A 26,235-nucleotide genomic window follows, 5' to 3' on the forward strand; every position below is an offset into this window, starting at 1 on the left:
GGAGCCACAGTCCTTGCACTACATTCAAACAAACAGATGGAAGCAAAAATTTAGAAACCACAACTAACAGATGGAAATGAAAGAAGAAAATGCATCCATACAGTATGTCACAGGTCGGATAGCACATCACGAATGCCATCTGACCTAGATGGTGAGGGCAGGGGTGATCTGGGAACAGACAGATCTCCTTGGCAGTCTCCCCACGGCAGACGTCGCATGTCAACTGCAGATCAAATGAAACAAATATTACCACCTAATTAACTGTTAACCTATAAGGAGGGTGTTTTATTGGAGAATGCAAAATAGAAATGGTTCCAGTTAATTAGCTTAACAGCTAGATCAAAGAAGGTTGCATATGTGAGTGTGTTGATTTTTTTTTTGTTAAACTGCTAAATTTTTGGTACTAAATATAAGTAACGGAATCCACCAGAATCCTACGTCCCACAGCACACAATACATTAAACTACTACTACCATTCATATGAACAAGTGAACAAATTTTTTTTTTCTGCTAAAGATAAGTAATCCATCAGAAAAACGCGGCGAATCCAAGCAGCTGGCCAGGGTGTTCTTCGCAACTTTTTTTTTAACACGCGCTTCGTTTTTTTTTTTCTACTAGGCCTGTGGAAAGAAAGAGATGCAACGGGCCAAAATCAGCCCAACCAAACAGCTCCTAAGACAGATCAAACACCAAATCTTTTTTTAAAACAAACTAACACTTTGATCAGCCCCAAAACTACCACGAATCAGTACCACTACCAACGACGACATGGCACACAGGGAGTTCATCCTGGAACGGAAAGAAAGGGATCGATTATTATTCGTATGTACCTGAAGATAGTAGGCAGTGGCTGTACCGTCGAACCCTCCCATGGGTTCCACACGGACGATCCCATCCATGACCACCTCGCCGAACAGCGCGTAGTACGGCATGGTGACGCGACGGCGGCCGGCGGCGATGGCACTCACGGCGAGATGCTTCCAAGAAGAGCGTGGGCTGCGTGACGTACGTGACCGTCTCAAGGCAAGGGCTGTTCTTATTTTCAAAGTTTCGTGGCTATCAAGTCGTTGGTCGAGCAGAGGGGGTGAAAAGGTTACAAGGAGGTTACATGTTGTCAGCGGCGGTCGGCGACACGCATACAGTGCCACATTAACTGCTTTAGAGCTCCTTTAACCTGTTAATCGCGGCTGTTGTTTTTTCCCTGCAATTTGGCCTTCTCAACCCAGGGTAAACCCGTTTTCACTTCAGGGACGCGTCACGTGTTTGAAACCCAACTTAATTAACGTGGAGCGGATGGATTAGCTCGGTGATGAAAGAACGGTAATTAACGTGAATGCGGTTTTGCTGTTCGGGCGACGCGCCGCGCCGCGTGCAGAGTGTTCGTCCGCAGCCAACTTCCGGCACGCCTCCGCGTGAGCGCGCGCGCGCGCCACCGGCCGCAACGCCGCGCGCCCTGATCCATCCGCCCGCGAAAACGGATAATCCACCGTTGAACCGCCGTATCTGGGCGCGGCGCCGCGTGCGGCAGCCGATGGCCGCGCGCGCGCCTACGTATATGTTTCCGTCGCCGCCATTGCAGCGCAGACGTGCTCAGAGCAGCGAAGCGAGGTGAGATTTTGGGCGAGATAGGAGGAGGAACGTGATCGGTTGCTCGGCTCGGCATGGAGGTGGAGCACGCGGCGGCGGCGGGTGCTATTCACGGCTTGCAGCAGCAGCCGCCGAGCGCGGCGTCGCTGGCCAGGGCCAGCTCTGGAGTAGGGCCATAAGGACGATGGCCTAGGGCCAAGCTAAAATGGGGGGATCCTGTATAGGTATTTAGCCCAATAGGCTAGAATTGATCCTTCTCACTTATTAGAATTGATGATCCAATCCATCGATCCTTCTCACTGATTAGAATTGATCGGTTCTTCTAATTTATTTTTTGTTCCCCGTTAAATTACCAAGATTAGGGACTTAGGGTTCTACCGTTCTGGGTTCAACCGTTCAAGAGATTATACAACCATTCAGTGCACCATAAGTACATAAGCTAATTAAATTAAGGTATATGGTGGATCAGTTTTCATTAGGCCTAGGCCCTTGATTATATGCATTTTTCCCTCACTGATTTTAGGTCATAGTACTTTGTTTCTACTGTGTGTTTTTTAAGTTGTCAATCATACTATCGATATTATTTATTGAGAACAAATTGTTATATTGCAACTTGCAAACTGCTTAATTTATTATTTACCATGTTAGAAATGTTTATTTCTGTTACTATACTGGTGCTTTATAGATATTACAAGTTAACAAATAGCCTTTAACTTCTTAACTTCTAAAGAGTCTATAATGTGAAGTTCGCCTAGGGCCCTTTAAAATGTTGAGCCGGCCCTAGTCGCTGCTCTCCGCGGCGGTGCAGGAGATGCTGATGGTACACAATAGCGATAAGACCATCAAGAAGCCGCCGCGGGCGACGCCGGCGAGCTAACCGCGCGTAGATGTAGGAATGCAGCGATTGTTCTTAGCTTCGTAGCAATCTGATGCAAATATCAAATACAGTGTGTGAAATGGTGCATGGATGAAACGAAACACCATGCACTGCTCCTATTGTATTTGCAATGTATATACGGAGAGTTCAAACAAGATTAGCCATTCTGTCTCGTTTCAAGGTGACAACACGAATGAAAATGACTTGGAAAAACAAAAACTCATAAAAAGTCGAGCTGGATTATAGTACTGACACATCGCCCAAAATGCCATTTTCTAAAGCAGCTAGCACAGTACTATTTGTTCACCGTTAACCATTGTTTTATCGTGATATACGTCACCATACTTAATCCAAATCCAACATGGTCTAAAAATCGTCCATCCTCATATCCTGTGGACTTGAGATGATGGTATCGCGCATCACTGTGCCGTTATTTCTTGCAATTTTGAGGAGTTCGATATGCACGATTCTGTAGTGATATGGGCTGTTAGTAAAATATCCAAGTGAAAGGGCACCCTTTTGCTAATATAGGGTGTGTTCAGTTTGATGCAAAAACTAACCCCGCCATTTTTTTTAATGCCAACAATTGATAAGATATAACTATACAACATGATAAACTAAAGATTATTTTACCAATGCTACATTGTAACTCAGAAACTTCTATCATAATAAAAGTTTGAGAAGAGATCAACCTAAATACATCTAATGCTACTGTATAATTTGGTACCAGCAAAATATGCTAAAACTTGGTATTACCGAATTCTGGTAAATTTTGGTATCATATGACGTGTTACAGTATTTGAGACATGTTTATGTTGTTACTTACGAAAATTTGGGATTGTCAATGCCAGAGAAAATGGACATTTAGCCATGTTCAAGACACGGTTTCGCTAGAATGCCATCCCGAAAACGCGATTCGATAAAATGCCAATATGAAGCGTGCGTCTACCGCCACTTTGGCATTTTTGCCATTTTATTCATTTTCGAAAAGATTTTTTCTCTTCTACTAGGTGATGAGATAAAATTGCCCCTTATCAGCTCAGTCGAAGCTCGTCATTGTCGGGGAAGGTGGCGGCAGTGGGCACCGGAGGTTGCGCCGTTGCCCGTGCCCATCGTCGAAGAAGTGGTCGGCAGAGGGCGCCGCCGTCCGGCTGTGGATGCGGCTGCCCAAGGCCGTGGTGGCTCTCAGCGGCGGCCCTCCTCACTGGCTCCACCGACGAAGTCGTCACCACCGCCCCAATCTCCCACCACCTCCACCTCCTCCGCTCCCTCCAAGCCGTCCCCGCCGACCGCCTCCACCATGCGGCGCCACCGTTACGTTGCCCGCTGCCACCGCCCGCGGCCCCAATCTTGTCGAGCTCCGGTGAGTTGCAAGTGGCGGTGGACCTTGCCATGCCTATGCTGCGCGTCGTCGCCGCCGCCGCTGCCGCCATGCTCTCGCTCGCCGCCTCCTCTGCTCCGGCCACGTGGACCCACCATCGGGACGCCGCCTCGCACTCCTCGTTCGTCCGCCTCCAACGCTCACTCGTGCAATCCCGCCGCGCGGACCTCGCACACCGGGCGCTCCTGCAGCGGCCTTCCTCTCGGCTCTCCTCGAGGGCCGCCAGCTGCACGCACTCGCCGCCAAGCTTGGCCTCGCCCCGTCCCACACCATCGTCGACGTCCTTGTCAGCAACGAAGACCACCTCGCCGCGCTCGATCTTGATCCCCTTTCAGCCGACGAGCAGGGGCAATTTGGTCTCATCAAGCTGAATTCCAGCGAAAATGGAATTGAAAATGACGAAAATAGAGAAAATGACAAAGTGGCTATGATTGTGCGTTTCATATTGGCATTTTAGTGAAACGCGTTTTTAGGATGGCATTCCAACGAAGCCGCTTTTTAAACGTGGCCAAATATCCATTTTCTCGTCGATGCCACGGCATGTTTGAGTTAGCAAAAACTGAACACGATAAAAATAGAGCAATTTGTACAAATGCGACAAATAGAGGTGTCGAAATGAAAATTTCCCTTCCAGCGAAGAGAAGGAGAAGCACGCACGCAGCACGTGAACTTCCAGCTCTAAACCCTTCCCCCTCTCTTGTTCCAAGCCCCTCCTCCCCTTACCCCCCCGCCGCCGCCGCCGCCTCACCCGAAACCCTAGCCCCATTCGCCGCGGCCGCCGCGGTCGCCGCCTCACCCGAAACCCTAGCCCCATTCGCCGCCGGGGTCGCGGCCTCAGGAGCGGAGGCCATGGAGGACGTCTGTGAGGGGAAGGACTTCTCCTTCCCCGCGGAGGAGGAGCGCGTGCTCAAGCTGTGGTCGGAGCTCGACGCCTTCCACGAGCAGCTCCGCCGCACGAAGGGCGGCGAGGAGTTCATCTTCTACGACGGGCCCCCTTTCGCCACCGGCCTCCCGCACTATGGCCACATCCTCGCGGGCACAATCAAGGACGTGGTCACCCGCCACCAGTCGATGCGCGGCCGCCACGTCTCCCGCCGCTTCGGGTGGGACTGCCATGGCCTCCCCGTCGAGTTCGAGATCGACAAGCAGCTCGGCATCACCAACCGGCAGCAGGTGTTCGACCTCGGTATCGGCAAGTACAACGAGACCTGCCGCGGCATCGTCACCAAGTATGTCGCCGAATGGGAGGCCGTCGTCACGCGCACGGGGAGGTGGATCGACTTCAAGGACGACTACAAAACCATGGACATAAATTTCATGGAGTCCGTTTGGTGGGTTTTCTCGCAGCTCTGGGAGAAAGACCTCGTCTACAAGGGTTTCAAGGTTAAATTTCTGATCTCACGCCTGATTAGGTTTTGAGTCTCGGGGTTTGCTTTGCATATTTATTATGATTTAGTTGCTACAAAGTGGACAAGCTGAGGCGGTAGGGAACCTGAAATTTTATGGTATTCAGAAGTATGCAATGGTTAACTGTATTTTTTATTAGAATTTGGAATTTATATGTGTGGAGAATGGAATTGTTCTGGTATGTCTCAATGAGAAGAATGAATAGCAGAGTTTAGGTTACATGGAAGTGGCTTTTCATTTTATAGATAATGCTATTGTGATTACATGAAATAATTGATTGGTTTTTATCTGTTGTTTCTGTTAATGGATTTATTTTTATGAGGAATTTCTTGAAAGTTAATGTGTCCTGGGCTCTTGTTCTTGTCCCAGGTGATGCCTTACAGTACAGGATGCAAGACTGCACTATCAAACTTTGAGGCCGCACTTGACTATAGGGTTGGTTATTGACTTTGTTCATGTCGTAGCTCATAAATTTGCTATGCAATTTGTAGTAACTTCTTTTTATGATGCCATAGACTGTCCCAGATCCAGCAATCATGGTGTCTTTCCCTATTATCGGTGATGCGGACAATGCAGCACTTGTTGCATGGACTACAACTCCCTGGACACTTCCAAGCAACTTAGCCTTGTGTGTCAATGCCAATCTTGTGTATGTCAAGGTTAGTACTTCTCCTTTTTTTCCTTGGGCTATTTTTCCATTCTTTAACTTTAGACTATAGCTGTCAAGTTTACCCACTGTTAACATCATACATACAAAACTTGATTTTACAAGGAACAGAACTTTCACTGATGATATATTAAGCAAAAAAACCAGTGAAATACTCTGAGGAATCTTCTCGCTAGTAAATCCAAAACGTGCAGAAGTTTTGAACTCTGGATGTTATGTAAACTAATGCATACATAATGCTATACACAATAGATCATTGGTTTCTGTGTTATATTGCATTAAGTGGCTTTGTCTTGTTTATCCTATAATCATTTTGCTGCACATACATGATGCTTGTCCTTATTTTAGTGGATATCTCCTGGGATCTTATAGTAGTTTCCTAGTTCCCGCGAATAATTTAATTGCTGCATCCGGTTAATCCATATTTATCAGTATAGAGAACCATGTACCAGTCAATCTAGCAGCTGCAACTGCCCTGTTCTTACTGTTTGCGAAAAAACATTTTAGACCCTTTTTGTTTAACTTTATGATGCATTCTTGCATTACTTATTTCTTTTTTTGTGATAAATCGATCAAATTGATTGTAGAAGAAAGACATTATCGACTATTGTTTCCTATTCTGCTCCATGTCTAGACCACCCCATTCATTTAGTCAGAAAAAAACTATACAACTGTCACCCTTCTCTGCTTGTAAGTTGATGTTTTCTTCTGTTGAGGATGTGTACTGTGTTGCGAACAGGTTAAGGACAAGTCAACTGGAGCAGTGTATGTTGTTGCTGAATCTAGGCTTGGGCAATTGCCAGCCAAGGCTAAATCATCTGGAAAGAAGCAAGCACCTTCTAAGGGAGGCACTGCTGAAGTTGTTCAGGGTGGATTGGATACTGAAGCATATGAATTATTGGCAAAGTTTCCAGGATCATCCTTAGTAGGCCTAAAGTGAGTGCTCTGTCTTCCTAATCATATAATACTTTCATAGTTTATTATTAGTTTCCCATGACATTATGAAAGTTAAATGCATGTTAACACTATCTGTGCTAGGAAGCATTTCTCTGAACTAGTGAACAGTTTCTGAAAGTAGATATCGGAGTTATGTGTGTGAGATGACGCTTTTCCTTAAGTTGTTAACCATGTTTGGTTTTGTTGGACTTGCTTTTTTCTGGGCAGGGCTGAATAATCCACATCACTTGTTATTTGAATTTTTCATGCAACGTTTATATATCTCTATGCTTTTGGAGAGATCATTTTGGTTGCTACTCAAACAATGTGTACCACTTGTAGTTTAGTTTTATAATTGGTGAACTTTGTTTTGTGCGGTAATATCAGTAATGCTTAGTTGGTATACACTAGAGGATTGGATCCAAAATCTGCAATTTTCCTTCTTTTTTTTTTTGGCTTTTGTCTGTTGTTATATTAATAAAATCTTAACCACGGGCCCTCCCCTGCTGTTTTTCAGTTTTAAAAAAAAGCTTAGTTGATTACTCCTGATACTTGTTTTCTAGATGTTAATAGAACAATACGGAACATGCCATACTGCCATAGCCAAATTTGGAGTATATATCTGGGGCGCTTCCTGTTTTTAACTGTTACTTTTCCTACTTGCAGATACAAACCTCTGTTCGATTTTTTCTTGGAGCTCCAAGAGACTGCCTTTAGGGTGATTGCGGATAACTACGTAACTGATGATAGTGGAACTGGTGTTGTCCATTGTGCTCCTGCTTTTGGTGAAGATGACCACCGTGTTTGTCTTGCTGCTGGTATCATTGAGGTTGGAAAAATTCTCCTTTACTGTTTGGGTATTTAAACTAACTATCATGCTGCCAAGACCTTGGAGGTTGAGACAGTTGACCTATCAATCTACTAAATATGCATATTCTCCATATTTCCATTACTTTGTGTTGTAGTCTAGAATATGTACTTTTATATATTTTCTGTGTCAAGCTTTATTAAATTATCTAAGGGCTTTTTTGGCAACAATTGGGAAAGGGAGTGTGAGTTTAGAGGAGGGAGTTTATGGTGGGTTAGTCATGCAGATTTGTTTTTATTTACTCCAGTTTTTTTCCTGATGTCTGTTTCATATCCAGGCCAGTGGGCTTGTTGTCGCCGTTGATGATGATGGCTGCTTCATTGAAAAGATATCTGAGTTCAGTGGGCGATATGTCAAAGAGGCTGACAGGGATATCATCAACTCTGTTAAGGTAAGCTGTTGTTTCAGTATTCCTTGGACCATTTACTGTATGTAACACATTTACATTTTAGTTGCCTACTTGTTTATGTGGACTATTATCTATAGATTTTGGATTTGATTAATAAATTAGTGCCGTAGGACATTGCATTATATAGATTCTCATGCTAGTATGTACCGGAATAATGTCAGGACCTGTATGTGCATTTTATGCATTATCATGTTAATTGTCTGGATGACCTTGAAGTGGGTGCACACAAAAGGAAATCAGATGTATAGCATAAAGTTTCTCAATGTATGTCTGCACTCTGTGGATTGCACCTTCGTAAATCATAACTCATAAGCAGTTTTGGTTGATATTATAGCAGCATATTTATTGCATACGTTGGATAGTTTTATATCCCTGAGGATGTCATTCTGAAGATTATTAACTTTGTGAACAGGATAAAGGAAGACTTGTCAGTAAAGGGAGCATTGAACACTCTTATCCATTTTGCTGGCGCTCGGGCACTCCTCTTATTTACCGGGCTGTCCCAAGCTGGTAAGCATCTACTGCTGCTACCATGCAAATTTGTTAGTCGGTGCCTTCTTTACCCTTTGAGTTATATATAATTCTCTATCCATCTGGTTGTTTAGCACAAATGGTAATGCAGTCCATCTTATACTTGTAACACATGTACATGATGTACCCTCCGCCCCAACATATAACAACTTCTAACATTCAAAATTTGTCCCAAAATATAACAACTTTTGCACCTACATTATCTTTTTAAATCAATCACAACCTTCCACCTTTTAATTTCTCCACCTACTTCCTTTTTTTCAACCAATCACAACCTTCTCTCCATTTAATTTCACCTGCTTTCTTAATACCCGTGTACAACCCCAAAACTCATATTTTGGGACGGAGATAGTAGAAGTTACTTCAATTTAACTTCATCATGTTTTAATTCCATCTAGATGAACGAATGTGGCTTTCTTTTGAATCTTTGTGGTTCCTATTTGTTGGTTTTGTTCATCTGTCTTTTATGGTCATTGTTGTTTTCCTGTTCCATTACCTGTTTTTATTTGAGAAATGTATGCCTGAAAGAGCTTTTCTGTAGGTTTGTGAAGGTTGAAAAGATTAGGGACCAGTTGCTGGAATGTAACAAGCAGACCTATTGGGTTCCAGATTATGTTAAGGTACTCTATCTTTTCTTGTTTGTCACACAAAGTAATTAGCCAATGCTCTATTACAAAATTGGATAAGGTTTGCACTGGTTTTTGTTGCATATCACCTAGATTTGCCATCAATGACATTGATAGCTTATTTTCTATGATAGTTCTGCTTCATGTCTTACCATTTCTTGTTTGCAATATTTGCATCGAATGTCTATAATTGAACTGGTAATATGAAACTTGCAGAGTTTACGTTAGCAGCTGTTGCGAGCGTTGAGTTTACGTTATCAGCTGGTATATTTAACTTGATATATTTGTTAACAACAAATGTATGCAGGAAAAGCGGTTCCATAATTGGCTAGAAGGTGCTCGGGATTGGGCTGTTAGCAGAAGTAGATTCTGGGGGACTCCACTACCGCTGTGGATCAGCCAAGATGGTGAAGAAATTGTTGTTATGGATTCCATTGAGAAACTTGAACGGTTATCTGGTGTCAAGGTTGATATCTCTACTATGCTATGATCCACTCTTGCAAATATTTTTTTTTTACAAAACAGTAATTATATTCTCATATGGTTCTCTTTTGCTTGGTCAACATTGCTTTTGGTCCCTTCAATAATCAATTGCTATTTCTGCATGTCCTGAACAAATTATTTTCTGAAATTATATGACCAGGTTAATGATCTTCACCGACACCATGTTGATGGTATCACGATTCCCTCTAGCAGAGGTCCGGAGTATGGGGTGCTCAAACGAGTTGAGGATGTAAGTCATTGCTTTGTATTTTATACCTACAACTAGGATTCCTACTATTGCAGTAAATATCGTTTCTAGTGACCTCTAAATATGGATGCAATTTGGCAGTTATGTTTTACTACTATTCTTGATTTTTCTTATGAAATAGGATTAAACCATATTGGTCGAAGTCCTTGAAATATTTTTTAGGGCTTGTGGCAGTGCACACATTTGTCTAATTGTTGCCCATTTGAGATAATAGACCTGATGGCATGTGAGTGCTACTCCTGCGTCACTGTTAGTGATCTCTAATATGAGTGAAATTTGAAATATATCACAGTTTTTGTCACCAATATTCTTTAGTTATGTTTGTACCAGTTAATTCCTTGAATTACCTTTTCTTTTTAGGATCAGTGAAACTGTTTTGGTGAGAAATCCTTGTGTCTGATTGCACCAATTTGTCTTATTATTGGCTAATAAATTGATGTAGCATTAAATAGTACCTTGTTTTTGCTTAGGTTGTTTCTACTCTGTAGGACTCAAGTTCATTTAGAAGTCTTTGAGTTTATGTACAAATAGTCCCTCCATTTCAATTTACTTGTCGCTCTAGCAAATCTCACACTAAACTAGAAGGTGTAGCATATTACATTGCTACCATCGTTAATTCTTACATCCTAATCATCTTTCCCAAAGCAAGCATTAAAATTCCTTGTGAGGAGTGCTAGTACTAGTATGACTGCATTGATGAAAGGTAGGAAGGGAAAGATGTATCTAAAAATGCTTTGGAATGTGAGAACGACAAGTATTTTGACAAAAAAAAAAGAATGCTATAATGACCAAGTAAATGGAAACAAAGGGAGTAGCTAACTGCTGAATGCCATAAGGTCACTCGCTATTTCTGCTTGTTTAGTTGCATTGTTATACATGTGATGTATGTGAACGTTTTTGCCTCTGAAGTCTGAACTGCTATAGATATGAATGCTTGTGTATATCAGTTCTTTTAAATGTTTCTTACTTAACACTGCTGTGATGTCTTCAGGTTTTTGACTGCTGGTTTGAGAGTGGTTCCATGCCATATGCCTACATTCATTATCCATTTGAGAACCGTGAATTGTTTGAGAAGAACTTTCCTGGCAACTTTGTGGCAGAGGGATTGGATCAAACACGCGGATGGTTTGTTTCACTTCATGAAATTTCACAGCTGTTTTATACTTGTGTCTGTTACTAATAATTTTAGGGTGCGTTTTCTTCTTTTGCAGTTCATTTATGACCTTGGATGATATTTCATGATTATGTACCATGTATTCTTGTAACATACCTATACAGATCATGAATGATGAAAGTGGAACAATTAGTTACACTTACCTTGAATTCATTTTTGCTTGTTCAGAAGGCATGTGATGTTATTCATGAATTATTATGGTTGACCATGGATTGTCTGTAGTAGTTTTGATAGCAGTTTTTTCTTTCTTCAATAATATTTTACACTTTTTGGGAGAAAAAACAGTATCCTATGCTATTTTATGTTTTATCTGGGTGAACTGGTAGCAATGATCTGGTGTTGATTAAAAGAATTCTGTAATGCTTGTGCTTTTATCACGTTTACTTTATGAGATTTTGGTGGGCAAAAACTAAATTCAGTTCCTGCTAATGATATTAGTGGAATCCTTGTGTATTGTGTTCTAAAATGTGTATGATGCTTTGTTATATGCATATTCATTAATTATATCTATCATATTTATGGTTTGATGTCATCCTGCAGGTTCTATACTTTGATGGTGTTATCAACAGCTTTATTTGGGAAACCTGCATTTAAAAATCTGATATGCAATGGTCTTGTATTAGCTGAGGATGGTAAGAAAATGAGCAAGAGTAAAAAGAATTACCCTTCACCTGTAGAAGTCATCGATGAATACGGAGCGGTATGTGGCATATTTTTAAAGATATGAATGCTTTATTGTATATTCTGTATCATTTTCTGTCTGAAGACACATGCAATGACTTGAGGCTTGCAATTGCATGGTATGTCTGAGTTAGAATTTGCAATTTAATTTATTGTTTTCTTTTATTTCCAGGATGCTTTGAGACTGTATTTGATAAATTCTCCAGTTGTACGAGCGGAGTCTCTACGGTTCAAAAGGAGTGGTGTTTTTGGTGTTGTAAGTGTCCTTTCTCAGTATATTGGATACTATCTGTCTTTCCGAGGAAAATAACATTGCTTCAAATTTGTGTGGTTTAAAATTGAACAGGTGAAAGATGTCTTCCTGCCGTGGTATAATGCGTATAGATTTCTTGTACAAAATGCCAAGAGACTTGAAATTGAGGGGTTCTCAGCATTTTCTCCAATAGATCAAGCCTCACTTCTGAAGTCATCAAATGTTCTAGATCACTGGATAAACTCTGCAACTGAAAGTCTAGTCAGTTTTGTTCACCAGGAGATGGACGCTTATCGGCTTTACACGGTTGAATGTTTAACAGATCTCTTAGAATATTTGTTTGCTAGACGTATCAATTTTTATTTTCATGTTATGGTTACTTGATGTAAAGTTTTATCTTATTTACCTCTGCAGGTTGTGCCATATTTGGTTAAATACATCGACAATCTTACTAATATATATGTGCGTTTCAACCGTAAACGGTTAAAAGGACGTACTGGGGAAGAAGACTGCAGAGTATCTCTTTCGACGCTCTACCACGTAAGTATATATTGTGCAGTGCACTGTTTCTACTTAAGTTTGTTTTATGGATTGATGAGAATAAAAATATCAATGCTGTATGTATCTCAATATCTCATGTTCACATTTTCATGTCTTCCTGCCGCTGAGAACTCCAAAAGGAGTCTTCATCATCTTTTATGTACCTCCCCTTTATTTCGGGACGTATAATGCTTATCCAGTTGGCAGATAATCTTGTTGCTATTAAACTTCTCTTTTTTTTTCTTAATTTTGATAAGTGAAATAGCTTCAGGTTGAGTTGGACGCTACCCTTTCCCAACTTCTACTCCCTTTTTTTTCACGTGCACAATTCCCGAACTGTTAAACGGTGCGTTTTTTTCAAATATTTTTTATAGGGAAGTTGCTTTTAAAAAAATCATATAAGTCTATTTTTCAAGTTTTTTAGCTAATACCTAATTAATCATGCGCTAATGAGTCGCCTTGGTATCCACGCGGGGCGGAGAAGTTCCCAACTCCTCCCGAAATGATCTTTTCTTGCTCCTTAGCATCTATTACGTAATATTTTGGGGGTACTCTATGCATTAAAAAAATCCTAATTAGACTGTATGTTTTGCTGGTACTTTGTAGTATTTCACAAAGACATTTTGTTAATCATGAATGCAGGCACTTGTAACAACTTGTGTGGCGATGGCTCCATTTACACCCTTCTTTACTGAAACTCTCTATCAAAACCTACGAAAGGTGTCAACTAAACCAGAGGATAGTATTCATTTCTGCAGTTTCCCTTCCACAACTGGGGAGGTAATTCTTATCTAAGCCTGTACTATGCTTTATTCCACCCGTATTACTTGTGACTTCATGTTGATTTTTTTTGCTTCATGATCAGAGAGATGAGCGTGTTGAGCAAAGTGTAAACAGAATGATGACCATCATTGATCTTGCCCGCAATATTCGTGAACGGCATAACAAAGCCTTGAAAACACCACTGAAGTATGTTCATAGTCTCATGATTTGTTTCCTAATGATTTAATCTAGAGATATTTCGTTTAGGAAATTGAAAATTTCACGTTGTATAATATATTGACATGTGATACACATTTTGTTGTAATGAAATGATAATCGATGGCCATGAAATTTTAGGAATCTTTTTGGTTGTCATAACATCGAAGTGTTTTAGGTGTTTAGTTCGGTTTTACATTCTTTCTTCATCTTTTTGTGTATATGGGCGTAAAAGTACGTATGCTATTTTCAATAATTATGTTTTTAAGATGGTTGAAGTTGAAAACCAGATGGTCTTTATATTTTTATATGTGTTGTTTCTGGTATTCCTTTTGCTTCATGATATAAAAGCTTGTTCTGTATATTATCTTCAATTTTGCCATATGGCTTAACCAATCTGAGTTTCAGGGAGATGGTGATTGTTCATCCTGACAATGAATTTCTTGAAGACATAACGGGAAAGCTAAAAGAGGTTTGTTTATAAGTACTTGTCAGCAGTGCCTATAAGTCATCTGTTATGGAATTATATGACTGCATTTGCAATTAGTTGTAACCAAAGTCTCCTGTACACTTTTATGTTCCATATTCATTGCTTTCTCACTGTTGGCATGTCCCTTCCTGAGATCAATATTTGCCAAGGAATCTGCTTGTCCATATTTCTAGGAGTTGATAATCTTGATTATTGAGCAATGAGAATACGAGATTGATCAATTCATCTTCAATATTTGCCACTTAGTGTTTATTTTATAAATGGACATGTTTCTTCAGTGTTGAGTCTTGACATACTTTACTTTCCAATATACAGTATGTCATGGAAGAAATGAATGTTAAGACGGTCACTCCATGTAATGATCCCATGTTGTATGCTTCTCTCCGGGCAGAACCCAATTTTAGGTATGTGTACCTAATAGCGTGAGAAACTTTGCATTTTTTTTTATCTACTGCTCAGCACTTGTGTTATTTTCATAGTGTGCTAGGAAAAAGACTGGGAAAGGACATGGGCAAAGTGTCAAATGAAGTGAAGAAAATGACACAGGAACAGATCTTAGCCTTTGAACAAAGTGGAGAAATTTCATTCTTTGGTCATTGCTTGAAGTTAGACGATATTAAGGTAACATTCCATGCTTCTGATGGATGTTAATTTAAAGGTTTAAATGATTGCTTGCATGTCAGTTTTGAAGATTAATATTTGGTAATTGTGCTAGTATATGTTCTCAGAATGATATGTTAGTAAGATTATATTGATTTGCTTTTTACATATATTGTAAAATACAAACACATCATTTCCAAGTTCTGCTTTGGCATTTCCAGATCATATCTGTCTAGCAAATGGTTTGCAAGCACACCTATTCTAAAAATTAGATTTGACATTTGTTTTATTTTGGGGGCATTATTTCTGATCATCATGATGAATGACATGATGCTACACTTTAGTTTGCACAGGTTTGCATTTAGTGGACTTATTTTTCCAACCTGCTGCATCTTTAATTCTCTGAAACATTTTACCCTCTAGGTGATCCGGCAATTTAAACGTCCTGCAAATGTGGCAGAGAATGAAATTGATGCTGCGGGAGATGGTATGTCAAATATGTTTCCATATGAGTAGTTTGTATGCTATCTGTCTATTTTGTCATATTATCATTACTTTTTTTTTTCATGTAGGTGATGTGTTAGTCGTTTTGGATCTTCGAGCTGATCAATCATTGTTTGAAGCTGGAGTTGCTCGAGAGGTAATTAACTATATGATTTGTGTACTCCTGGGTATGACACCCTGGAGTACTGAGAATTATGTGTTAGTAGTATTTTTGCACTGGTTGATGCCTGAATTTGGTAATCTTTACCTAACCTACGTCATGTCTGACTTCATGTTGCTATGAACTTCCAGCGGCTGTTTGATTGCATACGTTTTCTCTGTTGTCAGTCATAAGTTTGATGTTCATGATCTGGGCTAATAATTCTTGAGCATTTCTGTCCAGGTTGTGAACAGAATCCAGAAGTTACGAAAGACAGCGCAACTTGAGCCGACAGACTTAGTTGATGTATATTACAAACCTATGGACGATGGCAAGAATACTCTAGTAGAGATTGTGCAGTCACAGGTCAGCTAAATTGGCATAAGTAATTGGTTCTTGTTTCATAAATCAGAACATCCTTAATGAAAGCTACTGTAATTCTGTACAGGATCAGTATATAAGGGATGCTCTTGGCAATCCACTAATTCCAAAGATGGCGGCGCCACCAGATGCAGTGAGTTTGGATATTCTCCCTGTTTCAGTTTACTGTTAACTGACTTTTATCTCTATCAATTGGAGGATTTGATTTTTCCTACATGAACACCAAGTTATATGCACTATCATCACCACCAATTGGTGTTGACACGAGTTGAAATGGATATAAAACATTTAATCTCATTGTCATTTGTCTGGTTTGGCAGGTAATGATCTGTGAGGAGTCTCACAATGTACAAGACATGTCGTTTGTCATTTACATTGCAAGGGTTTCTCCAGTGGTCACAAATGATCTCCTTGTCCATGCCGCTGGTAAATACAACCTTATCTGATAGGGTGTACTTGTCTATTTTCGTTGTTAATGTCTTGGCATTCTCTTTGTTATATTCTGCATGGTAACATAAGTGTCTACTTTGATGGAACAGGCAACCGTGAGCATTTTGATGCATTAAAAGTATATTTACTGTCAAGGTCTATTTCCAGATTGAAGAATGAATTCCAGGCTGGGAATGGCAAGGTAAATCTACAACTTCTACTGAACTTTTTTCAGAATACTTGTTCTTCATGCCTTAAATTGCCTTTGTTCTTACAGATTACGGTGGATTTCATTGAAGGCTTCCCACCAATTGATCTCCAGCTGGGAAAACATGTTTTTCTTAGTACAGGAGATTTCTACCTGGCTACTCGTTCTTGATTTTTCTTTCAAGCATCCCAATTTTGAGTGATTTATCTTTTTTTTTACTGCAATCATTTTACCCCGGGCCCTATTCTATTTGTGCCCACAAAGCAATGTATGTGGTTTCATCTGCCATGAAAGAATGAAAGGGATACTATCATATTGAATGGTCTAATCGAAAACTCGTGTATGCTGTACTGAATACTGATACACCCGTGTTCATGTGGCTACACACCGATTATTTAATTGTGCCAATAGCGGTTAAAGCATTCAGTTAATTGTCTTTACTACACCAATATGAGTTGACGTGTGTGAAGTGGGAATATTTTGGAGAAATTCACCGAACTTGTCCAAACTATTTCACCTCCGTTTTATGTCATTCTTTGAAGGGAATCCTGTGCCGTCTATGCCTGTCTGTTGTTACCAAGCTGGATATATCCTCGTACCCTCGTGGGGCCCTTCTCTCTGTCAAACATTGACGTGACTGGCCGTTCTGTTGGACAGCATCATAATTCATAACCGTCATTTTCAGTAGCTTTGCCAGTGATACTGGCCTGCCATTTGAACATGCGCTGGCTAGAGAGCCTGACCAAGTAGGCAATGGTCAGTGGTCACCCAACGATTGTACCCCCAACTGCTGCTATATTTCGAGCTATACTATTTTCTTCCAACAGATCAGTGTCATCCAAGTCCATGCCATGGCATTTTCCCTTTTTAGTCTAAAATAATAGCGCCTTTACATCGACGGACATCATTATATAGGAGTACTAACGATGTCTGCTGTGCAATGTTAACTGGTTAAGAGGGGACAAGCTTATGCCTTTGTCGGTCATCCTGAAGTTCTATTTAAGCTCACGAGGAACACAAATCATGCGAATGTTTGTTAGACAAGTCCTTGTAATTCAGCGGTTACTTTTCGCATAATCTTGCGATGAACAAACGTTAACAGCCATGAATATGTAACGTAATAAATCATGCATGTAGCACATTGCAGGCTTGCAGCCAATTGCCGGGAACGAGAGAGAATTCATCAGTTAACTTTGCTTGATCGACAGAGATCCTGCCTTGTGCTAAAAAAAAATTGAAAAAATAATTCATAGTTATGCAGTGGGTATTCGATCAATCGCGTATACTAAATTCCTTTGACCTTCAATTAATCTCACTCAAAACATTTGCGCTCGATATTATTATCGTCTAAACTCATAGCAAATAGACACGTACACATTACCATCCTAATTAAGCTCTCGCACCACAAAGAGAGATGTAAAAATTCTCTCACAAAAAGCTACACACAAACTCGCGAATTAATCAAATTGCCTCAACTCAATCACGTCGGCTTCAGGTCCTGGAACATGGAGTCCCACTTGATCTCGACGTCGGTGCCGCCGCCGCCGCCGCCGCCGTCGGAGCACCGTTCCTCCTCGGCATCCTCGTCGCCGCCCTCGGCTCCGTCGCCGCACCGCGCTTCCTCCTCGTGGTCGTAGTCGTCGTCCTCCTCCTCGTAGCAGTCGTGGAACATCAGGCTCGCCTTCTGCGACCCCGAGAACCGGCCGGCGGCGAAGCCGACGCCGCCCCTCGCGGCGGTGGCGCCGCCGTCGGTGATCATGAGCACCATCTTCTTGACGCTCCTCCTCCTCCTCGTCGCCGCCGCCGCCGCCGCCGCCTGCACTGCCCCCACGCGGACGGCGTCGTCGCCGCTGCATATCCTCGGCACCACGGTCACCGACGACCCCCTCCCTCCACCGACACCCCGCGGTCGCGCCAGCCGCCGCGCGCACCGCGCGATGCACCTCCCGGCCTTGCGCGCGATCAGCTGCGCGTACGACGACGACGAGGAGTCGCCACCGCCTGCGTCGGCGGCGGAGGAGGAGTCCTTCTTGGCGAGCTTGAGGATCTCGAGGCGGTGCTTGGCGACGGCGATGCCCATGCTCTTGAGGAGGTCGTGGTCGAAGTGCGCGGCGTCGCCGCGCTCCAGCTCGTTCTGGTTGAAGAGGCGGCCGTACTCGTACGCCAGCGCCGGCGCCAACCCGGTCTTCGCCAGCCACGCGTACCAATCCATCTCCACCTCTCTCTTCTTGCACCTTAGCTCACTTGCAGTTTCACTTGCTCACTACTACCAAATTATACTACTACTACTGCTCATCGTGTGTGCAGCTCAGCTGCATATATAGCGGAGGAGGAAGAAGCATGCAGCTGCAGCTGCACGGCTCGGCTCACAGCTATACTACTATTACTAGTTTATTACTGCACATCGTTGCAATGGCAGCTACTAAATAAATTGGGCTCGTATTTATATCTTGAAGGCAAATCTTGACTTTTTTTTATACTATTTGGAGTTTCATGGGGCTTGGCCGGTTTCTTGGCAAGACTACAAGATCCAACACAACCGTTTGGGTCTTCGGACCGGTTTCGGGGAGCCTCTGTTAGGTGCAGGCCTGCGGCTTCTTCCATAATCAGAAACTTCACCAAACAATCTAACTTTTCATGCAGATTTTGACAAAAAGTCGTTGAATCTAGAATATGAACTTAAAAGTTAGATGTTGGGAAGCTCAGCCTTTTCATATTGTTAGAAACTATTTCCTCCGTTTCACAATGTAAGTTATTCTAGCATTTTCCACATTCATATTGACGTTAATGAATCTAGACGTATAAATCTATATAGATTCACTAACATTAATATGAATGTGGGAAATGCTAGAATGACTTACATTGTAAAACGGAGGGACTAGTTACTAACAAGCAACTTCTTAGAATTTTAGACTATCTTAAATAGGTCATTTAAACTTTGTTACACTGTAAATAGGCCATTTGAACTCTGGTACACTGGACAGCAGCGATCGATCGAGGTGTAGAAGTAGTAGATCTTAAGCCAAAAGGAGACACAAAAACGCCAAAGCTGTCAGCCTGATCCGATGCAAATCGCTCATCACATGCATGCCCCTGCAAAAAGGGGAGTACTATACGACTACCATCTCTGATGGCTTTCGCTTCTACCGCGCATCATTGCAGAGATGTTTGTTAGTAGGAGTATTTGTTAATTAAATGAGCACTTGCATTAGTTGCATTGGCCTTTATGGTTCAAGTTCGTGATGGTTTCATTTAAGACCTAAATTAATCTCATCTATTCAGTTGAGATTTTCTTTTCTTTTCTTTTTGGTTGTAATAATGTCACTACTTGAGAGTCGATATGGAGGCAGGATGATGGCCGATGTGTTATGTGGACCACGCATGGCATGGTATGGTCAGGTAGCATACGTAAATGCTGAAAGGACGCGAGTAAAGCGGTGACAAAGTGTGGCAGGTTCAGAAGATGGTAGGGACTGCATGTTTGTTACTACTGTTGCTGTTACTACACGTTCACGTCGGATTGGCAGTAATAAAATCAGAGAGAGGCCATAAATTACATGAAAGGATGTAGTATTATTTGCTGATACTACTACAGTATTATTATACCATCCTAGTACTACTCCCTCCGGGTTGATAATACTTGTCGTTTTGGACAATGGCATAGTCTCCAAAAAAAACAACTTTTGGCCATTATTTTCTATTATAATATGTATAAAAGTGTTAACAAATATATGATCTTATTAAAATACATTTTAAGACTAATCTATACATGTAGTCACCATATTTGAAAGACAAATATTTTAAAAATGATTGATAATCAAATATTCTAAAGTTTGACCTCACCCTTATTTAAAACGACAAGTATTATCAGCCTGGAGGGAGTATATCTCAAGAGATTGTATAGACTCGTGGTTTTAGGATTTGTCAAATTCAACTTAATTTTTTTATATTTTGGGATTTATGGAGTAGCATGTATAGGGGGAGAAATTTAAACTGAGCAAGTCTTTGGAATCTCTCCATGTGGACCTTTTTCTTGTCTGTCTTGTAGCTATAGCTCGGCTATGAGCGTTCAAAAAGGTCACAAGATTAGGTCATTAGGCATGGGTAAAAGGGCAATTAAGTGTGCAGTAAACAAAGTTTGTGTGTGGTGGTAAACAGGGAGTGGTTGGAATCTTAGGGTGATCCTAGCTGCGTCAAACAAATGCTACTACCGCTCTACTGCAAGCTTGTTTTTGTATGCGCGATGTCTGAAAAAGATCTTACCTTTCTGAGTTTCATAATTCCGAAAACTGCGTAGTACTTTGTACTATTTTCTCGAGGCTACATACTCTAAACAGAATAAAAGATACTAGTAGAATTCGAGAGTCAAACAGCACCCTAGTGCTACGTACTAGTGTTAGTAAATGTTAACAACACATATAGGTTGCGACTTTTGTATGATCGTATATTAAAGGGTAGTGGAATAGCTCTGGCTTTGCAATGGACTCTTTGGCCGTTGATCGTAGAAACTTATTGCCTGGTGGCTATCCACATGATCAAATCACAGGAAAAGGATAAATCAGACCTGGCTTTTCTTGCCGAGAGGTGAAAGACTTGTTAGCTGGAAATAGGGAGATTAGAATTGTCAAGGGCCATCGTAACCAAAATTGTGTAAGCCATACCTTAGCAAATAAGGCACGATGTGAGTCTATGTCTGAATTTTGGTGAATAGTTGTAATTTCATCTCACACATTGATTGTGAGGAGTAATATATTCCCTTTTCCCTAAAAAAAAAAGTAGTGGATTCCGTCATTCATGTATTTTTCTTCTTTTAAATCCAATGTAAATAATGTTACAAACTTAATTTTTTTAAAAGAAGATAATATAGAGTATAGTTGTATTTAGCACTCCACCAAAAATCAAGTTTAAATTTGACCTACACATTAAGAAATAAAAAAATCTGTGTATCTCAACGTGTGAGTTGAGTTTGTACTAAAATGCTACGAACTGATATGTACATTTTGTATGAATGTTATTAAGGCTGTGTTTAGTTTCTGAAAAAAGTTGGAAGTTTGGGGAAAGTTGAAAGTTTAAAAAAAAAGTTAAAAATTTATGTGTGTAGGAAAGTTTTGGATGTGATGTGATGTGATGAAAAGTTGAAAGTTTTAGGTAGTTGGGGGTGAACTAAAGACGGTCTAATTTTTCCTTTGAATTTTTCATGATAGTAGTACAAGCTATGAAGGCCCCTCACTTGGCGCATGCAGTCAAGCGATGACGCGTGAGATGAATTAAGCCTACTCGCGTGCCTGTCCTGTCGTCTCCCACCCACACACCCAAGGTCCGTGCCCGTGGCTAGCTTATAGCTGCAGGTACGCGTCGCGCACCGTGAGCCCCCGTGTTTAGAGTGATCGATCAGCGCCAAACCCTGCCACCCATGCGCATCTACCAACAACCCGCGCGCGAGCGAGACTTGCGTGCCGCGAGAGTCGCGCGACGTACGGCTTCGGCGGCGTACGTGTTGTATTGTGCGTAGGCGCGTCAAAATTAAGGCGGGGGCGTCGCGCGCGGTGGCCTCCCAGAGGATCATTGCGCCCGCGCACTTGCTGTCGCGAACGCTGGCCGGCGGCCCGGCCCCGGCCCACACGGCTAGCCCACCGGACGTACTTCCTCCGGTTCCATAATTGTTTACTATTTAAATAAAGTTAAGATACCTTTTTATAATTTCAACTATCTATCTATCTATCTATCTATCTATCTATCTATCTATATCTATATCTATATCTATATCTATCTATCTATCTATCTATCTATCTATTATATTACTAGCAAAAGTGTCCGTGCGTTGCACCGGGTGATTACGGAGTGTGTATATTGACCAAAAGTGTTGTTTGGTTTAGCAAAAGTACCCGTGCGTTGCAATGGGAAGCGTACATATTAGAAAAATATGTAATTAATTAAAATACAAATTCGTTGAAATATTTGGTATTTTTAAGTAGGTAAGTGTATAATTAAATAAATTTATAAGTAAAGCAAGTGTGAGAAATAAAATGACATGGTTAAATTTAATTTTATTAAATTCTCCATGATTAGTTACGCTCTTTGAAATTTTATTGGAATTTTCAGAGCTTAATTGCTAATTTTATTAATACAAACATCATTTAACAATTATTTAATTGGAAAAAGAAAGAAAATACTTCCTTTTAGGTTTGCTTCGAAATAAATGCATTTAAATGCTTTTGAAAAAATGAAGCACTAAAAATGAACTTATTCTCTTTTTTTTTCGGCCCGAGGGACCAAAAATAGACTTATTTTCGGCCCTTGCCGGTAGGCCCACGGGCTTTTGCGCACGCACGGGCGCACTTCCCCTCCCCAGGCCGCAACCTGGGCTTGGGCCGGAAAAGTGGCCTCACTCTCAATCCCTCTTGGGCCGATTTCGGCCTAGCCGACGTCGGCCGTCCGATCTCTAGGGTTTTGATCGGACGGCCGAGCGTCTATATCAGGGAAACAAAACCCCCTCCCTCTCCTCAGCCGCCGAAACCCTAGCCCATTTCCTTCCCTCCCATCTCTCTCTTCGCCGCCCTCCCCTCCGCGCCCCCCGAGCGGCGGCGCCCCGCGAGCGGCGGCGGAGGCGACGGCGCCCCTCCTCCCGCGAGCGGCGACGGCGTGGCGCCCTCCCCCCGAGCAGCGACGGCGGTGGCAGCGCCCTCCCCCCGAGCAGCGGCAGGGGCGGCTCCTCTCTTGCCGAGCACAAGCGGCAGCGGTGGCGCCCTCTCCTTGAGCAGCAGCGGCGGCGGCGCCCTCCCCCCGCGAGCGGCGACGGCGGCTCCCCCACCACCCGCGGCGCGGCCGCGTCCTCCCACACCACCGGCAGCGCGGCCGCGTCATCCCCCACCACCGGCGGTGCCCGGGGAGGCGTCGGCGGCCCGCCGGCGTCCCAGCGGCGGCGACGCCCTTCCCCTCCGCTGGATCTAGCGGGAGGGGAGCTGTGGCGGCCTGACGTCCCTGCGGCAGCGGCGGCTCGACGGCGACCTCCCCTTTGATCTTTTTTTTGGGATATATTTGTGTGTATAATGTTTCCTCCGATTTTATTTTATTTGTGTGATTGATTGAATTCCGATTAGGAATTTTTTTTGGGTGGGGGTGATGGAATTCCGAGTGGGATTTAGGGGGAGGCGAGGGGGACGAAAAAATCACCAGACCTATGAGGTGACGACCGGAAAAATATGAATATTTATATTAGTTATAGATTAAAACAGCTTTGAAAGGAGGCACCACGTTCACTGTAGGGGCTATAAATTCCCACATTAATCGGAGAAAAAGAAAAAAAAAAGAAAAGGAGAGACCAAGTAGAAATACAATCTAAAAATAGCTGAAATTCAGAATTAAAAATAAGCAATATTTAAATAAGAGTGCATATAAGAACCCAATACGAGATTAATCAAAATTCGAAATAAAAAATAAAATAAAATCCAAAATTAGAAAAAAAAGAGTCCAAGTAGAAATACAGTTTAAAAATAGCTGAAATTCGGAATTAAAAATAAGCAATGTCGTAGTGAAGTGAGGGAAGGAATTTACTAGCTTAACTTATTATAAGAAGTTTTCATATAAGAACCCAATACGAGAGATTAATCAAAATTCAAAATAAAAATAAAATAAAATCCAAAATTAAAAAAGGGGATAGTCCAAGTAGGAATACAATTTTAAAATAGCTAAAATTCGGAATTAAAAATAGGGAATATTAAAAGAAGAGTCCATATAAGAATCATAATACGAGATTAATTAAAATTAGGAATAAAAATAAAAATAAAAACCGAAATTAGCAAAAAAAAAGAGTTCAAATAGGAGTACAATTTAAAATTAGCTGAAATTCAGAATTAAAAAAAACAATATTGAAAGAAGAATCCACATAACAACCCAATATGTGATTAATTAAAATTCAGAATAAAAAATAAAATAATATCCAAAATTAGAAAAATTAAAAGAGAGTTCAAGTAGGAATACAATTTTGAAACAACTGAAATCTGTACTATTAAAAATTGAAGATGTTTTTGCAGGTATAAAAAAAGAAAAAAAAAGGAGAAAAAGAATTTCTATGTAAAAAAAACGTCCGACTCCATAAAAAAGTCCGACTATCTGTGGAGAAAAAAAGGCAAGAAAAAATAAAAAAAAGAGAAAAAAAAACTTCTACCGTATAAAAAAAATAAAAATGTCCGAATCCTTAAAAAAAAGTACGATTGCCTCGAAAAAGGACTTTTTGTCCGTAATCTTCTCTTCTCTTCTACTTCTACTATTTCTTAAAAGAAACCTGTACTATTATGAAAAATTTAAGATGTTCTTTTGTCGGTATTTTGGTATGTCATCCGTGTATGAGTCGGTTTATAAATTTGTTCACTTTTGAAAAAATATATATCCTTTGAGTTGATTTTTAAGTTCGTCCGCTTTTGGAAATATAGGAGTCGTATAAAAAAATTCGCATGCTGACTTTAGACGAACAGACTCCTAACCGCAACTTATGATTTTATAAAAATATATAGATCCAAGCGAATTCTCACGGTTAATTAAGACTAAAATAGTTGTCACCCGTTGCAGCGCACGGGCTTTTCTCTTGAAAATAAAAAATAAAAATATTAAAAGAACACAATACGATATTAATTAAAATTTGAAAAAAAAATTCTAAAATTACAAAATGAAAAATAAGTTTTTAATTTGGAATACAATTTATAAATAGCTAAAATTTGTGATAAAAAATAAAGACTATTGAAAGAAAAGACCATCTAAAAGACATGACGAGATAAATTATGTAACAGGCCTATAATAGAGTAGAGTGGTGGCGGTTGATACAACATATAAAAACTGTTAATAAAACACCAAATAGAATCCTAATAACGATTAAAAGGAGGGACGGTAGGAAGGCCGTGAAGCAAACGAACAAGGTGATTGCTGGGACTTCTAAAAAGTAAAAAAAAAAACCCCAATGATAATCATATTCAATTTTTAAAATCTCAATGATAATAAAAAGGAGAAGCAGCGGGCGGGGTGTATAGGAGTATAGTTGCGGAGCCACCAACGGTTGACGGGACTTTTAGGAAATAAAAAATGAATTCCAACTATAGTTATGTTCAATTTTTAAAATCACAATGACAATAAAGAGTAGGCGGCATACGGGCCATAGAGGAGCATAGTGGCATCGTGTGACGAGGCTTCTAAAAATTATAAAAAATAAAACCCAACAAGATAATAAACTCTAAAAACTACAATGTTCAATTTTTAAAGGTTCGGAACTTCTAAAAAGTAAAACAAAAACAATGATAATCATGTTTGATTTTAAAATCTCAATGATAATAAAGAAGGGAGACAGCGGGCGAGCCGTAGAGAAGTACAATGGCAAAGCCGCTGATGGTTTGGCGGGACTTCTAGAAAGTAAAAATGAACCTAAATGATAATTGTGTTCGATTTTTTAAATCTCAATGACAATGAAGAGAAGAGATAGTGGACGGACCATAGAGGAGTATAATGGCAACGTTTGATGGGACGCCTAGAAATTATAAAAACGAAACCCAACGTGACAAAAAAAACTCTAAAAACTATAAGATCCAATTTTTAAAGGTTCCAAGAAGAATGAATAGAAATAGTGGTAGATCGAACAAGCAAATAAAGAAGGAGATGACATAAGGGGTAGCAACTGGTGTGACTTTTAAAAAACTATATAATTAGAAACACGGGGATGATAAGGTTTGGTCTTTTAAACTCTTAAGACAATGAGCTAGCTATTTAATAAATTTTAAATAAAATCATACTAAAAATATATGATTTTGTTTAGGTGCTAGCCGCGCAATTGC

General features: G+C 40.9%; 2 protein-coding genes across 2 annotated transcripts; one reads left to right on the plus strand and one right to left on the minus strand.

Moving 5' to 3' along the window:
• The first annotated feature begins 4,540 nt into the window (after positions 1-4,540).
• Positions 4,541-16,843, plus strand: LOC127776271 (isoleucine--tRNA ligase, cytoplasmic). Its single transcript, XM_052302633.1, has 27 exons — positions 4,541-5,228; positions 5,622-5,687; positions 5,768-5,911; positions 6,659-6,855; positions 7,522-7,684; positions 8,001-8,114; positions 8,545-8,642; positions 9,205-9,283; positions 9,597-9,755; positions 9,933-10,022; positions 11,032-11,165; positions 11,755-11,914; positions 12,068-12,151; positions 12,242-12,454; positions 12,563-12,688; positions 13,331-13,468; positions 13,554-13,657; positions 14,075-14,138; positions 14,472-14,560; positions 14,636-14,777; positions 15,180-15,243; positions 15,329-15,396; positions 15,643-15,765; positions 15,848-15,913; positions 16,101-16,206; positions 16,320-16,411; positions 16,487-16,843. The coding sequence occupies exons 1-27, from the start codon at positions 4,695-4,697 to the stop codon at positions 16,586-16,588; spliced, it is 3,519 nt and encodes a 1,172-aa protein (XP_052158593.1). The 5' UTR covers positions 4,541-4,694; the 3' UTR covers positions 16,589-16,843.
• Positions 16,844-16,877: 34 nt separating this feature from the next.
• LOC127776272 (uncharacterized) lies at positions 16,878-18,814 on the minus strand. The gene has a single exon (XM_052302634.1). It carries the CDS (start codon positions 18,627-18,629, stop codon positions 17,898-17,900), a length of 732 nt encoding a protein of 243 aa, XP_052158594.1. The 5' UTR covers positions 18,630-18,814; the 3' UTR covers positions 16,878-17,897.
• Positions 18,815-26,235: the final 7,421 nt, after the last annotated feature.

The sequence above is a fragment of the Oryza glaberrima genome, chromosome 6 (genome assembly GCF_000147395.1).
Source record: "Oryza glaberrima chromosome 6, OglaRS2, whole genome shotgun sequence".
Classification (NCBI taxonomy): domain Eukaryota; kingdom Viridiplantae; phylum Streptophyta; class Magnoliopsida; order Poales; family Poaceae; genus Oryza; species Oryza glaberrima.

What these genes read in the sequence shown, in the direction of transcription:
- LOC127776272 (XM_052302634.1), bottom strand. Translation starts at nt 18,629, where the DNA reads ATGGATTGGTACGCGTGGCTGGCGAAGACCGGGTTGGCGCCGGCGCTG.
- LOC127776271 (XM_052302633.1), top strand. Translation starts at nt 4,695, where the DNA reads ATGGAGGACGTCTGTGAGGGGAAGGACTTCTCCTTCCCCGCGGAGGAG. An exon ending in CCAATCTTGTGTATGTCAAG is followed by an intron (nt 5,912 to 6,658) that starts GTTAGTACTTCT and finishes TGTTGCGAACAG; the next exon opens with GTTAAGGACAAGTCAACTGG. An exon ending in TCATCCTTAGTAGGCCTAAA is followed by an intron (nt 6,856 to 7,521) that starts GTGAGTGCTCTG and finishes TCCTACTTGCAG; the next exon opens with ATACAAACCTCTGTTCGATT.